This window comes from Oncorhynchus masou, chromosome 20 (assembly GCF_036934945.1).
Source record: "Oncorhynchus masou masou isolate Uvic2021 chromosome 20, UVic_Omas_1.1, whole genome shotgun sequence".
Classification (NCBI taxonomy): Eukaryota; Metazoa; Chordata; class Actinopteri; order Salmoniformes; family Salmonidae; genus Oncorhynchus; species Oncorhynchus masou.
Window position 1 is genome coordinate 11,035,483 of NC_088231.1, and position 14,601 is coordinate 11,050,083.

The 14,601-nt window shown below is 43.0% G+C and overlaps 1 protein-coding gene across 1 annotated transcript in view; it reads right to left on the reverse strand.

Moving 5' to 3' along the window:
* The window catches only part of LOC135506973 (protein WWC2-like), a 54,152-nt gene that overhangs the window by 30,047 nt on the left and 9,504 nt on the right, over positions 1-14,601 (reverse strand). Inside the window, 1 exon segment of the mRNA XM_064926414.1 lies at positions 10,445-10,554. Within this exon segment, the coding sequence (XP_064782486.1) occupies positions 10,445-10,554 (110 nt within the window).

Genomic DNA, 14,601 nt, shown 5'->3' on the forward strand with positions numbered 1-14,601 from the left:
CCACATGATGAAAATGCCCTCATCCACAGGGTGCGAGTGGCATAAAAAAGATATAAACCCTATGCCATGGCCGTCTCAGTCACCAGATCTCAACACAATTGAACACTTAAGTAGATTCTGGAACGGCACCCGAGACTGCGTTTTCCAGCACCATCAACAAAACATCTAATGATAGAATTTCTTGTGTTTCTTGAAGAATGGTGTCACATCCCTCTAATAGAGTTCCAGACACTTGTAGAATCCATGCCACGGTGTATTGAAGCTGTTCTGGTGGTTCGTGGTGGCCCAACATCCTTTTAAGACATGTTGTGTTCCTTTATTTTGGCAGTTACCTTTACATTTTTTCATGGTTGACGTTTTCATCAGGTCAATCCTATCCAAAGAAAATCGACACAAACAACAATGGCATTTCACTGTGTGTTTTACACAATGTTCCTATTCCTTTAAAACCTCTCGTAACTCCCCATCCCGGGTCCGGGAGCATAATCATCGACTGACACTAATTAGCATAACGCAACGGACATAAATATTCCTAGAAAATATTCCTATTCATGAAAATCACAAGTGAAATATATTGAGACACAGCTTAGCCTTTTGTTAATCACCCTTTCATCTCAGATTTTCAAAATATGCTTTACAGCCAAAGCTAGACAAGCATTTGTGTAAGTTTATCGATAGCCTAGCATAGCATTTTGTCCAGCTAGCAGCAGGTAACTTGGTCACGGAAATCAGAAAAGCAAGAAATTAAATCGAAATTACCAAATTAAATAGTTTACCTTTGATGAGCTTCGGATGTTTTCACTCACGAGACTCCCAGTTAGATAGCCAATGTTCTTTTTTCCCCAAAATATTATTTTTGTAGGCGAAATAGCTCCGTTTGTTCATCACGTTTGGCTGAGAAATCGCCCGGAAATTGCAGTCACGAAAATGCCGAAAGACTATTCCAAATTAACTCCATAATATCGACAGAAACATGGCAAACGTTGTTTATAATCAATCCTCAAGGTGTTTTTCAAATATCTATTCGATAATATATCCACCGGGACAATTGGCTTTTCAGTAGGACCGATTGGAATAATGGCTACCTCTGTATTTTACGCGAGAATCACTCTGAGAGCCATCAGGTGACCACTTGCGCAATGTAGCCGCTTACGGGTATTCTTCAACATAAATGCGTAAAACTACGTCACAATGCTGTAGACACCTTGGGGAATACAGAGAAAAAGTAATCTGGTTGATAGCCCATTCACTGCTCAATAGGGACGCATTGGAATGCAGAGCTTTCAAAAGATGAGTCACTTCCGGATTGGATTTGTCTCAGGCTTTCGCCTGCAATATCAGTTCTGTTATACTCACAGACAATATTTTTACAGTTTTGGAAACTTTAGAGTGTTTTCTATCCTAAGCTGTCAAGTATATGCATATTCTAGCATCATGTCCTGACAAAATATCCCGTTTACTACGGGAACGTTATTTTTCCAAAAATGAAAATACTGCCCCCCAGTCACAAAAGGTTAGCACATCAGACACCAGTCAGACTCTCTAAAATACAACACACTCAATTTGTCTCCATTTTGATTAAAAATCCATACAGAAATATCTCATTTACATAAGTATTTACACCACTGAGTCAATACATGTTAGAATCACCTTTGGCAGCGATTCCAGCTGTGAGTCTTACTGAGTAAGTCTCTAAGAGCTTTGCACACCTGGATTGTACAATATTATTATTTGAAAAATTATTCAAGCTCTGTCAAGTTGGTTGTTGATCATTACCAGACAGCCATTTCAAGTCTTGACATAGATTCTCAAGCCGATTTGTCAAAACTGTAACTAGGCCAGTCAGGAACATTCAATGTCATCTTGGTAAACGACCTTGGGTTATTGCTGAAAGGTGAATTTGTGTCCCAGTATCTGTTGAAAAGCAGACTGAATCAGGTTTCCCTCTAGGATTTTGCCTGTGCTTAGCTCTACTCCGTTTCTTTTTATCCTAAAAAAGCTCCTTAATCCTGGCCGATGGCAAGCATACCATAACATGATGCAGCCCGGCCTCCCGAGTGGCGCAGTGGTTAAGGGTGCTGTACTGCAGTGCCAGCTGTGCCACCAGAGACTCTGGGTTCGCGCCCAGGCTCTGTCGTAACCGGCCGCGACCGGGAGGTCCATGGGGCGACGCACAATTGGCCTAGCATCGTCCGGGTTAGGGAGGGGTTGGCCGGTCGGGATAACCTTGTCTCATCGCGCACCAACGACTCCTGTGGCGGGCCGGGCGCAGTGCGCGCTAACCAAGGTTGCCAGGGGCACGGTGTTTCCTCCGACCATTGGTGCGGCTGGCTTCCGGGTTGGATGCGCGCTGTGTTAAGAAGCAGTGCGGCTTGGTTGGGTTGTGTATCGGAGGGCGCATGACTTTCAACCTTCATCTCTCAGGAGCCCGTACGGGAGTTGTAGTGACGAGACATTGATAGTAGCTACTAAAAAACAATTGGATACCACGAAATTGGGGAGAAAAAGGGTGTAAAAATTCACAAAAAAATTAAACGACGCAGCCCCCACCATGCTTGAAATTATGAAGAGTGGTACTCAGTGATGTGTTGGGGTTGTCCGAAAAACAGCGCTTTCTATTCGGGACATAAGGTTAATTTCTCTGGCAAATTATTTGCAGTTTTACTGTGATCAATGTTTTGGAAATTTTTTTATTTTGTACAGGCTTCTTTCTTTTCACTCTGTCATTTAGGTTAGTATTGTGGAGTAACTACAATGTTCTTGATCCATCCTGTTTTCTTCTCCTTCTCTTTGAAATTCACTGCTCGACTGAGGGACCTTACATATAATTGGAGATGGGGTAGTCGTTAAAAAATCATATTAACCTTTTTGGGATAGGGGGCAGCATTTTCACTTTTGGATGAATAAGCATGCCCAGACTGAACTGCCTTCTGCTCTGTCCCAGATGCTAATATATGCATATTATTATTAATATTGGATAGAAAACACTCTGAAGTTTCTAAAACTGTTTGAATGATGTCTGTGAGTATAACATAACTCATATGGCAGGCAAAAACCTGAGAAGAAATCCAAACAGGAAGTGAGAAATCGATTTTCAAAACAGTGCCTACTGAAATCCTAGTGAGATATGAATGAGAATGCACTTCCTAGGGCTTCCACTAGATGTCTCCGTCTTTAGAAACTGGTTTGAGGATTCTACTATAAAGGAGGGGCTCATAATAGCTCTTTGAGTGAGGGGCTGGCAGAGAGACTCGGTCTCATGATGCGCGCTCCCGACAGAGTTTGCACTCGTTCCAATGCTTTTCTTCAGACAATGAAATTCTCTGGTTGGAACCTTATTGATGATTTATGTTAAAAACATCCTAAAGATTGATTGCATACATCATTTGACTTGTTTCTACAGACTGTAACGGAACTTTTCGAGTTTTTGTCTGGAGGAAGTGCTCGCGCCTCTTGAAGATGGATTACTGGGCTGAACATGCTAACAACAAGTCGCTAAATGATGGGCTTTATGGAACTTTATGGAACAAATCAGTCATTTATTGTCGAACTGGGATTGCTGGGAGTGCCTTCTGATGAAGATCATCAAAGGTAAGTGAATATTTATAGTGTTTTTTCTAGCTTCTGTTGACGCCAAAATGGTGGATATTCCTCTGGCTGTTTTGGGTTCTGAGCGCCGTTCTCAGATTATGCTTTTTCCGCAAAGTTTTTTTAAAATCTGACACAGCGGTTGCATAGAGGATAAGTCTATCTTTAATTCTGTGAATAACATTTGCATCTTTTATCAATGTTTATTATGAGTATTTCTGCAAAATCACCGGATGTTTTGAAATCATAACATTACTGCAGGTAACGCGCCAATGTAAACCGTTATGGATATAAGTATGCACATTACAGAACAAAACATACATGTATTGTGTAACATGATGTCTGTCCTATGAGTGTCATCTGATGAAGATCATCAAAGATTAGCGATTAATTTGATCTATATTTCTGCTTTTTGTGACTCCTATCTTTGGCTGGAAAATGGCTGTGTGTGTTTTTGTGACTTGACTCTGACCTAACAATCAGCTTTCGCTGTAAAGCGTTTTTGAAATCGGACACGATGGATAGATTAACAAGATATGTATCTTTCATTTGCTGTATTGGACTTGTTAATGTGTGAAAGTTACATATTTCAAAAAAATATTTTTGAATTTCGCGCGCTGCCTTTTCAGCGGAATATTGTCGAGCCTGCCCTAGAAAGGTTAAACACTATTATTGCACACAGAGTCCGTGTTATTATGTGACATGTTAAGCAAATTTTTACTCCTGAACTTTTTTATTCTTGCCATAACAAAGAGGTTGAACACTTATTGACTCAAGTCATTTCAGTTTTTCATTCTTAATTAATTTGTTTAAAAAATGTATTAAAATAATTCCACTTTGACATTATGGGGTATTGTGGGTCGGCCAGTGACACAACATTGCAATTTAATCCATTTGAAATTCAGGTTGTTAACGCAACAAAAATTGGAAAAAGTCAAGGGATGTGAATACTTTCTGAAGGAACTGTATACTGCAAATGAAGCAGGCCTACACCCACATCTAACAGTGGGTTGTTTTGAGGAAAGAAAAAGGCACAGTGGGAGAGCAGAGGAAGCAATCCATCTGAATCAATCACAACACTACTCACTCGCTCTCTTCCTCTCCCACTCTCTCTCACTCCTTTGCCTCTCTCGTTCTCTGTCTCTGCCCTCTTTTGTTTGTCTCTTACCCTCTCTTCTGGGTTAGCCCACAACTCTGTCCGGTGGCAGGGAAGGAAAGGGTTAATCCTTCATTCCTTACTGTACTTTGACTGTGTCCCAAATGCCACCCAATTCCCTATGTAGAGTAGGGCCCATAGGGCTTTGGTCAAAAGTAGTGCACTATATAGGGAATAGCGTGCCACTTGGGAGACACAGCCTTTGTGTGGAAAACAACAAGTCTCTACACTAAGAGCACGGCCCCCTCCGTGCCACACTAAGTATGTCAGCAATGCAGAGACTGGCTGCTATGAGGAATAACCGGATTTCACTCCAGCAGGATTTGTGTGTGTGTGTGTGTACGTGCTTGTGACTGTGCCTGTGTCTCCACTCTCCCGCTCTCTCTGTCTCCCTCTCTCTATGGAGCTCTCAGCCCTGTGTATTCTTCTGCTGAGGGTGTAGGCTACCCAGCAAACCAAAATTGGTTATGTAAAATTTCCCAGAACATTCGTTAGCTCGCGGCATATGTTCTAATAACGCAAAAACAAAATATTTGATACAAACATTGTATAATTATAAGCATGACTGGGCAGTATCTGTATTATGAGAATGTGACGAAACCTAACGAATGTTCTGGGAACTTCCACAGAACCAATTTTGGTTTGCTGAAAAACTTTACTCGTACATTGGGTTATTACATTGCCTGGAAACCTAATGAAAAAGTTTGGGGAATGTGGTTGTTACAGATGTGCACAACATTTTAGTAAATGTTAGGAGAACATTCCAAATATATTTAATTTAAACCATAAAAAAATATTACAATAATTTGCTATCATCCTAATGTTATATATAAAAAAACTTAACGAGAACTGAGAATCTTAGCTAATGTACTGGGAACGTTCCCAGTTTGCTGGGTAGGATAATCCTCGGTTAGGCCCTAAGTAATGTTTTGTTTCTGATCTGCTATATAACTTGTGGTCAATGTTGAGAGTTGCTCTTGCGCTCTTAGGTTGGTAACGGTTCCCTAAAAAAATGAATGAATCAATGTAAATCAATGTGAATCATGTTGGCTAGACACTGTATCGATGTCCTACAGAAGTGGTTGTATGATACGATAAATGATTTGAGTCTCACACACACACATATATACACACTTGGGAACACAAAGCCACATGCTGATGAGCAACCCTAAAAGGTATGAGGTAGTGGCTAGAGCACAATGGACAGTGTTGACACAGTCAGTCTATTGTTTCGTCATTGGTATCTGACAGCACACTCCTGCCTGCATGGGCAGAACACACCCACCTCAACTCTCAGGATGTGACTGAATATCTGACTGAATGAATGCCTGACTGGCACACACACGCCTGATATACAGAACACACGCGCGTGTGTCCACCTACAGCCTACAATGCCATTTTATGAGAGCTTATAAGAGTGTGAGGGAGAGCATGTGTCTGTCTACCTCTATGCATAATAAACCCAGGATTTCAACAGGACCTCCACTAAGACAGGGGAACCCAAAGCAACTCCCTGAGTGGGTATGTGAAGTCAGGGTAAGTTCCCACTAGGTTAGGCAACCACGCTTCTCTGGGCCCATCTACGCCACATAAAAGAAGGCAAATCACCACACATAACAGACCCTTATCAACCCCCGTCCCGTCCCTCCCTCCACTCCAACAATACAGGGAGGCCACAGGGCAGCAGCAGGGTTTACATAATAAGGAAGTGAGGCCTGCTGGGCGGGGGACAGCCTGGGCAGGGAGGGAGAAGCTAGGACAGGACCGACAGGGAGAAGTAGGTACCCACCCAGACTAACCCCCCAGCCGCCCTGTCTTGCCATAACTAGGGCCAGGAGTTTTTTCCCCCCCAGAACACCAGACCTGCAGAGGAGAGACTCTGGGCCCTTGTCAATCAGTCCACATTCCCCAGTCACCTCACAGGTATCTGGGATACAGCCTAAACTAGGGCCAGGAGTTTTTTTCCCCCCAGACCACCTGACCTGCATAGGATAGACTCTGGGGCCTTATCAATCAGTCCACATTCTCCAGTCACCTCACAGGTATCTGGGATACAGCCTAGACAGGTGAAGGGAGGTTTAGTCTGAAGAGAGTATGATGGCCTTGAGCTAGACATGAAATATACAGTACCGTTCAAAAGTTTGGGGTCACTTAGAAATGTCCTTGTTTTTGAAAGAAAAGCACATTTTTTTGCCCATTAAAAAAACATCAAATTGATCAGAAATACAGTGTAGACATTGTTAATGTTGTAAATGACTTTTGTAGATGGAAACGGCATATTTTTTTTATGGAATATCTACATAGGCGTACAGAGGCCCATTATCAGCAACCATCACTCCTGTGTTCCAATGGCACATTGTGTTAGCTAATCCAAGTTAATCATTTTAAAAGGCTAATTGATCATTAGAAAACCCTTTTGCAATTATGTTAGCACAGCTGAAAACTGTTGTGCTCATTAAAGAAGCAATAAAACTGGCCTTCTTTAGACTAGTTGAGTATCTGGAGCATCAGCATTTGTGGGTTCGATTACGGGCTCAAAATGGCCAGAAACAAAGAACTTTCTTCTGAAACGCGTCAGTCTATTCTTGTTCTGAGAAATTATGGCTATTCCATGCAAGAAATTGCCAAAAAACTGAACATCTCGTACAATGCTTTGTACTACTCCCTTCACAGTACAGCACAAATTGGCTCTAACCAGAATAGAAAGAGGAGTGGGAGGCCCCGGTGCACAACTGCGCAAGAGGACAAAGTACATTAGAGTGTCTTGTTTGAGAAACAGATGTTTGTTGAGAAAGGAGTGTATCACTTCGATAAGGAGGCTTTCACACCAAATTGGTTTGGAGAGGTTTTTCCAGCTCTGGTGCATTTTCCTCCTTAGTTCAGAACTTTTTCTATACTAGAACATGAAAAATGGTTCAGTACCAGATTTTTTCTCTCCTTTCGGCACTTCTGTCAAATTTGCCTCACAGATCAACTCTGTCAGCGCAGCCAACGTCCCCCTTATAGTACGAAAGTACTGTGTGTGGTCCACTGATCTCAGCGTCTGGGCTGCACCATGTTAGCTCCCCACTCATGCTGCACAGAGGTGCCGTGTCGTTACGGTCAATGTCGTTACTGTTCGCAAAACAATGTCCATAAAGGATAGAACACTTTACAATGCATGCCGATACCGGTAGCTTCCAGCTTCGTAGGCTAATTTATCTTGCTAGCTAACAGCTTTGTTTGTTTTAATATGCAAATCATAATGCAAAATATGCAGATTTTTTAACACTGATTGCCACCAAAACTTTATTCATTCACTTAATCAGTCTCTCTCTCGCATCTCTCCCAAAGATGATCTATTTCCTCAGTGAACTGACCCCAGGCCACCCCCTTCTTGCCTCGTGAATGAGGTCATTACTGGTTAAAGAGACAGTGCACACTTTTATCAAACAAGCAACTCCTATGCGAATGTTGTCTGTCAGTACAATAAAATAAAAACGGAAAAGGAAACAGATCGTTCTGTTCATCTGTATCCCCACGAAATCGGCCAAAACAAGCTCAATAACTCAATGCACGCACGCACTCCTATTGATTATATGCATCCGTGTGAATAGGCCAAGGCTACATCTTGATTTACCCAGTTTATCAATAGAGCTGTACCATTCAAATGAAAAATTACCATTAGGTTGTTATGTAGTTAGATTGTAAAAACAAAGTCAAATTGATTGTATGATTGTATAATTGATTCATTAATGGATGCATGGCTGTCTCTGAAAAATGTTGACGCAAAAAATGTCAAATGGAATGATATTGAACTCAAAAGATGCCCAATGATTGAACAGAGCAGTAGCTGTGTTTATCTGTCTGGATCAAGTGCCATTCTGTGACTCAGGTTCAAATGCCTTCTTTTTTTGCAGTGTTATCGTTTTGGTATTGAGTATTGTGACGGTATGGAGAATCGTGATACTTAACCTGGTATCGATGTCCAAATTCTGGTATCGTGACAACACTAATAGGCTACTGAATATAGCCTATTCACCTCGCAGTCAGAGGGGATATTGAGCTGTTTCCTCCTGCATGTTGTTGGAAGACCAAAGCGAAAGTAATATGAAGTTTGGGACACAAGTTACGGCTCTTCCTAATCATAGGTGGATTTAACATAAGCATTTACCTCCAATAAACAAATTATTTATGGTTTTGTTTGGGCATTTTAGTTTGTTTGACATTCGCCAATGTGAAACCAACCAGACCAAATGAAAAAAATACAATGCAACAAGCCAAACTCTGATTCAAACTATAGCTCAGAAGTGCAGAAATACACTGTATCCAACCACCCACAGGAGGGCCAGTCTTAATACACCGAAGCTAAGGAGTCTCCACACAATCATCCAATCCTGACTGACAGCTGACTGGGTTTGTTTACCCACCGGTGTTAGACAAACAAACAAACAAAGCTAAAATCGCAGTAGAAATGTGTGTGAGAGCAACAGATAAATAGAATATTTAGCCCACACAACAACAACAACAGCAGAAGCAGCAGCAGCAGCTAGCTCACATCTCAACCCTGCGGCTACAGCCAGGCAGCACAATGGAAAAACATTTGGGAAATGGATTTAATCTGTATTGGGAGAAAACAAACATCTGATTTAGTTGAATGGAGTTAATAGAAGTATTTTTAATGTGAGTGTTTTCCTAAGGGATCAGCAGGAGACAGACAGTCCGTGTGGAATTTAATCTGCTCTTTTTGAAATGAGCGTGACTAATTGAATCATAAAATTATTTAATTTAGTGGAGATGAGTTTGAAAACTTTTCTCTCTCTCTCTACGTATTCAGTTTTTCTTCTGTTGGCCTATTCTGATTCCTGGAAATGATGTGGCATAATAAATTGCACCGGTGAGGGAATACCATATCAATATGTACAATTCATATGAAAAATTCAATATTAATATCAAGATCAATCTGCTGACAATTTTGATAAATTCAACATAGCTTATTGTCTTGGCCTGACACTTCCAAGAATGACATCTGTGAGTTTGCAACATGTTTAGCTTTAACATGCTTACTTAATGTCACTGATAAGACTGCTGGCAGTCAACCACCACACTCATAATATCTCGGGATATCATCAGATTAGTGTTATTTAGCCCATATCAGTCAGAAAACAGGTTTTCACAACTGAAAACTCTTGACAAATGAAAAGCATAAAACTCAGCTAAAGACGACCGAGCAAAGAAAGGGCCGGGTAAAGATTTTGGCCACAGTAAGGATTTTGACTGGACTTTAACTCGATTATTTCTCAAAGTTCAGTCAATACAAATAATACATTCATCATTCGATGGAGACACTTGGCGAATGATCATACGTCTCATCAATATGTCATCAATATCAAACAACATGGTGATCTGACTATAAATAAAATAAGTTCCAGTGGTTTTCAGTTCCTAAATACCAATAGGTAATTCAGAGAAAGAAAACCAAAATAAATCGACATCCTTACAGTTTCTGCCGTTCTACTCATTTGTCTGTGTTGTGTTTGAGAAAATCAAATCCAGTGTCGGGAAATACCCAAAACATCTGAGATGTAATCTTGGATGAAACAGCCTGGGGTCCTTTGTTTAGGATGGACAGAACAGTGATTTCCCGGGTGGAAGGCCCAGATGGTTTTGGCACAGACATAATGTTACTGGGGTAACACTGAGGTAAACCTGTCAACTTACTGTTGATGTGGTCGATGTAGTAGATGCCAATCTGAGGGTCGTATGAGGCCTCCCATCCCCACGGTAACTCGTCTCCCACACAGTCCGCAAACGACAGGGGCTTCGTCAACCTGAGAGAGAGAGAGAGAGAGAGAGAGAGAGAGAGAGAGAGAGAGAGAGAAAACATACAGTATCTGTACACAGAAGCATACAGTTTCTGTACACAGAAGCATACAGTGTCTGTACACAGAAGCATACAGTATCTGTACACAGAAACATACAGTATCTGTACACAGAAACATACAGTATCTGTACACAGAAACATACAGTATCTGTACACAGAAGCATACAGTATCTGTACACAGAAGCATACAGTATCTGTACACAGAAGCATACAGTATCTGTACACAGAAGCATACAGTATCTGTACACAGAAGCATACAGTATCTGTACACAGAAACATACAGTATCTGTACACAGAAACACATGAAACGTAAAGCTAGTGCATATCGTAACCAATATATAAACTACATAAGGTGGTTCATTCATATAAAAAGACGAGTAAAAAGAAAAGCCATAAAAGAATCATCCATTACTACAACGCTGGTTTATAGTGACCTCCGTCAGAGGCCATTGACTGTCTAGAACGTTCCATGTGAAAGACCTAGTGACCTTAGAAACTAGAGTTCAGAAAGACAAGCCACTAAACAACAACAACACCACTGGAGCATCCAGCAGTAACAGTGACACATTCCTGAGGGACCAAAGTCTAAAACTGGCATCGTGGTACCACTCACTCAGCTCAGTGTGGCTGGCTGTCTGTGGGCTGGGGGAAGTCTAGCTAGACAGGGAGAGAGAAGGGACACTAAACCACTGTTCCATCTATTTGGCATGCGTTGCCCAAGGACTGGCTGGGTGGCTGCCTGAACATTGTTCTCGCTCTCCTTTCTACTGGTATTTTGGATGACTTGGCCCATGTAGACAGTAGACGAGAGACAACCAAGTTCACTGGCGGGGTCATGACAAGATGGAGGTGGAGAACGGGTGTAGGAGTGAGAGGGAGAGAGCGGTTTTTTAAGATTGTGTTGTATCTTTGAAACTCCAAAAAATGTTTGAGAAACTGGGACAGAATCTATATTGAATAAGTCTAAGAATGTGGGCAATGGGTATTAACGTAGCAGTTTAAGCCAAGCCAGCATGCCGCCCGGCGTACTTCACTGTGTTTATTCAGTGCACTCTAAGACACACAAACGCTAATGCTAACAAACAGGTGCACACACACACACACACACACACAGGCCAACTCTCTTGGCCTGGGCGGCTGTCAGTCTGGTATGCACGCTCCCTCGGCTGTAAACGTTAAAAATTAGACAGGCGGTATTCCTGGTATGCCCCCTCGGCTGGGTCGGCCGACTATCGCACTCTGTACACCACCGACGACCTTTGAACTCAGAAGCCAGTCTCTGGACTGGTCTGCTGTCCTCGCACTGTCCTACTATACGTATTGGCCTACCATGACTATTATCTACAGTTATTACTATGCTATCAGTTTAGCATCAGAGTGGATGTTCAACTGAAGAACGAATGCATGAACCAAGCGTTTGAAAAGCTAAAAACCTCTACATTATCAGTAGACCAATCACTAACATCACACTGATCAAACCAACACATTACTGTTTGGACACAGGCCCATCACCGAGAAATGTCCTCATACAACACTCAGTCAGGTCAGCAGCAACACTAAGCAATGTGAAAATAGAGGCCGTACTGAAGTGACAGGACAGGGACCGCCCTTCTCCCACTCCACTATGGCGTGACTATTGAGAAATCTTCTGACTAGTAGTCTGCCCCTCATTGTGTGTGTGTGTGTGTGCGTGTACCACATTCCAGAAATTGATAACTCACTCACACCTTGGCTACCCACCCCGCAATGACATGTCCTCACCTCACCCAACTGCCATGTCACACATTCTGTATCACCTCACACACATCATTGTGCTCTGAACCCTATCTCGCTCTCTCTCTCTCTCTCTCACACACACACACACACACACACACACACACACACACACACACACACACACACACACACACACACACACACACACACACACACACACACACACACACACACACACACACACACACACACACACACACACACAAATGGCCAGCCCAACACCTTCATCAGCCCCATACATCACCTCAGGGCACCTCCTTCCCCTGCACAATAACCAAGACTGCTACAAATGACGTCATGTCCAAAAGAGAGAAAAGTGTTAAATCTGGCCCTTCACACATCTGAGGACAAATCATTAAGGTTCCCAGCCACACAGTCAGCAGTGGGACACAAAGACCTGGACTGGAGCTTGTTGCTGTGGCTGAGATAAGATATCTGACTGACTAGCACCTTTTGATGCATCCCGACCAACAGAAGAGGAGCCAAACGTCACCACTACAGAAAGGAGTGGGTGTGCGTGTGTGTGAAGAGGAGATATGTGAGGGAGAGATAAGAGGAAGACAACAGGGGAGGTGGGATGGGATGATTGGACGGTACACTGTCCACTGTCGTCATGGTAACAATGATCCAATGTCTTTAGGCCTGGGCCTATTTCTCACCAGACTAAACGAGACTCCCATTAGTCACGGTCTCTGGCAGCATCTCCAGAACAGAACAAGCTGATTGTTGAAGGGTTGAATGGATGTGAGAAACAACCTGTAACCATCCTAACAATGTAAACAATGTGAGTTGGGGCTTTGTTTTCTGGCCAAAGCTAATTTTGCACCTAAGCAATTAGCCTATCAGACCACAACAATACAAACTAGCTGCTACGTCTGGGGAGACGGGCCTACTTTGTTGAAATTCACTTTCACACTAGAGCGCTGACCTCTGTGTCAAGAGATGCTCTACAGAAGAGGCGTGACAGGCGAGCAGGCTTTTGTTCCAGCCCAGCACTGACACCTAATTCAACTGAACGCTACAACCTTGGTTAGCTGAATACAAGTGAACACATTGAAAGCATTCAGCATAGCCCCTAGGAATATGTTGGCCGGCCAGTGGAGGAGCAGGAAACCGTGTCCTGTGGACGGCCATGTGTGGCACACATTACAGGACGCGGCCATGTTTTCTGGTCTCCAAGGCTACCACACACTCTTGTTTTTGTCTTCCCTCTATTTCCCCTTTCCTCTCCCTTCTCCCTCTCGTTCAGACTCAAGCACAGACGCCAGCAGCTGTGAAAAGCCACGATTTACATCACTTCTTTTATTATCGGTCTTCTCCTGTCTTTTTCCCCCCTACCGTGCCAACCACGTCATACAAAGCGCCAAAAAAGTAAAGAAGAAAAAAGAGCGAGAGGGAAGACTTTTGTGGCAGAGGCCATGCTTTTACAAATTCGCCCCAATTAAACGGGTCAAGCTCCAAACTGAGAGGGCCAAGAGAATTTGTGCGTGTGTGTCTGCATGTGTACGCGGGACTGTGTGTGTATGGGAGGGGAGAAACCTGGGCTGGAGTCTTATCTCTGCCTCCTCTTCTGGAAATAAACATTTTTGGGGCTGGAGCAGTGAGGAGGGAGGCATTTACATTTCTCTCTTTTCTGGGTGATTTAGACAGGGAGGGAGGGCTCAGGAATGTGGTGCAGCACTCTGACACTGCCTCTTACTCTCAGCCCCTCTCATAAATCCGAGATCTGGATGGCTGGGCCTGTCAGACGTCAGGGGGAGGAGAGCGAAAGAAGGAGGGAAATAGAAAGGGGGAGGCAGAGGGGGAAGAGTGAGAGGGGGAGTGAGAAAGAAGAGAGAAGGATGGAGAGCGAGAGATTGAAATAATTTGTCAACCATATTGTAGAACCTACATTGTTTTCACAACGTTAAATCACTCCTGTCAGTTAGGCCTTGGCCAATCACGCTCATTTAAATGTGAATTTGAGAGGCGAGGGAAAGCAAGGGAGAAAGGTGGGGGAAAAAGAGGGATTCCTTTTTTCTGCCAAAAATGTGTATTCCTCCACTGGACAGCCAGGGTCCCCTCTGCTTGACTGAACAGAACAGGTTTAGTCCCTGGCCTGACTGTAACCATAGGGATGAGAGGGGATGACGTGCAGATGAAGCATGAGACAGTCTTGGCGAAGCTTGGCGGGGTGCTATGCTAAAGGTGGGAGGGTCCACTTGGATTCCAAGTATAA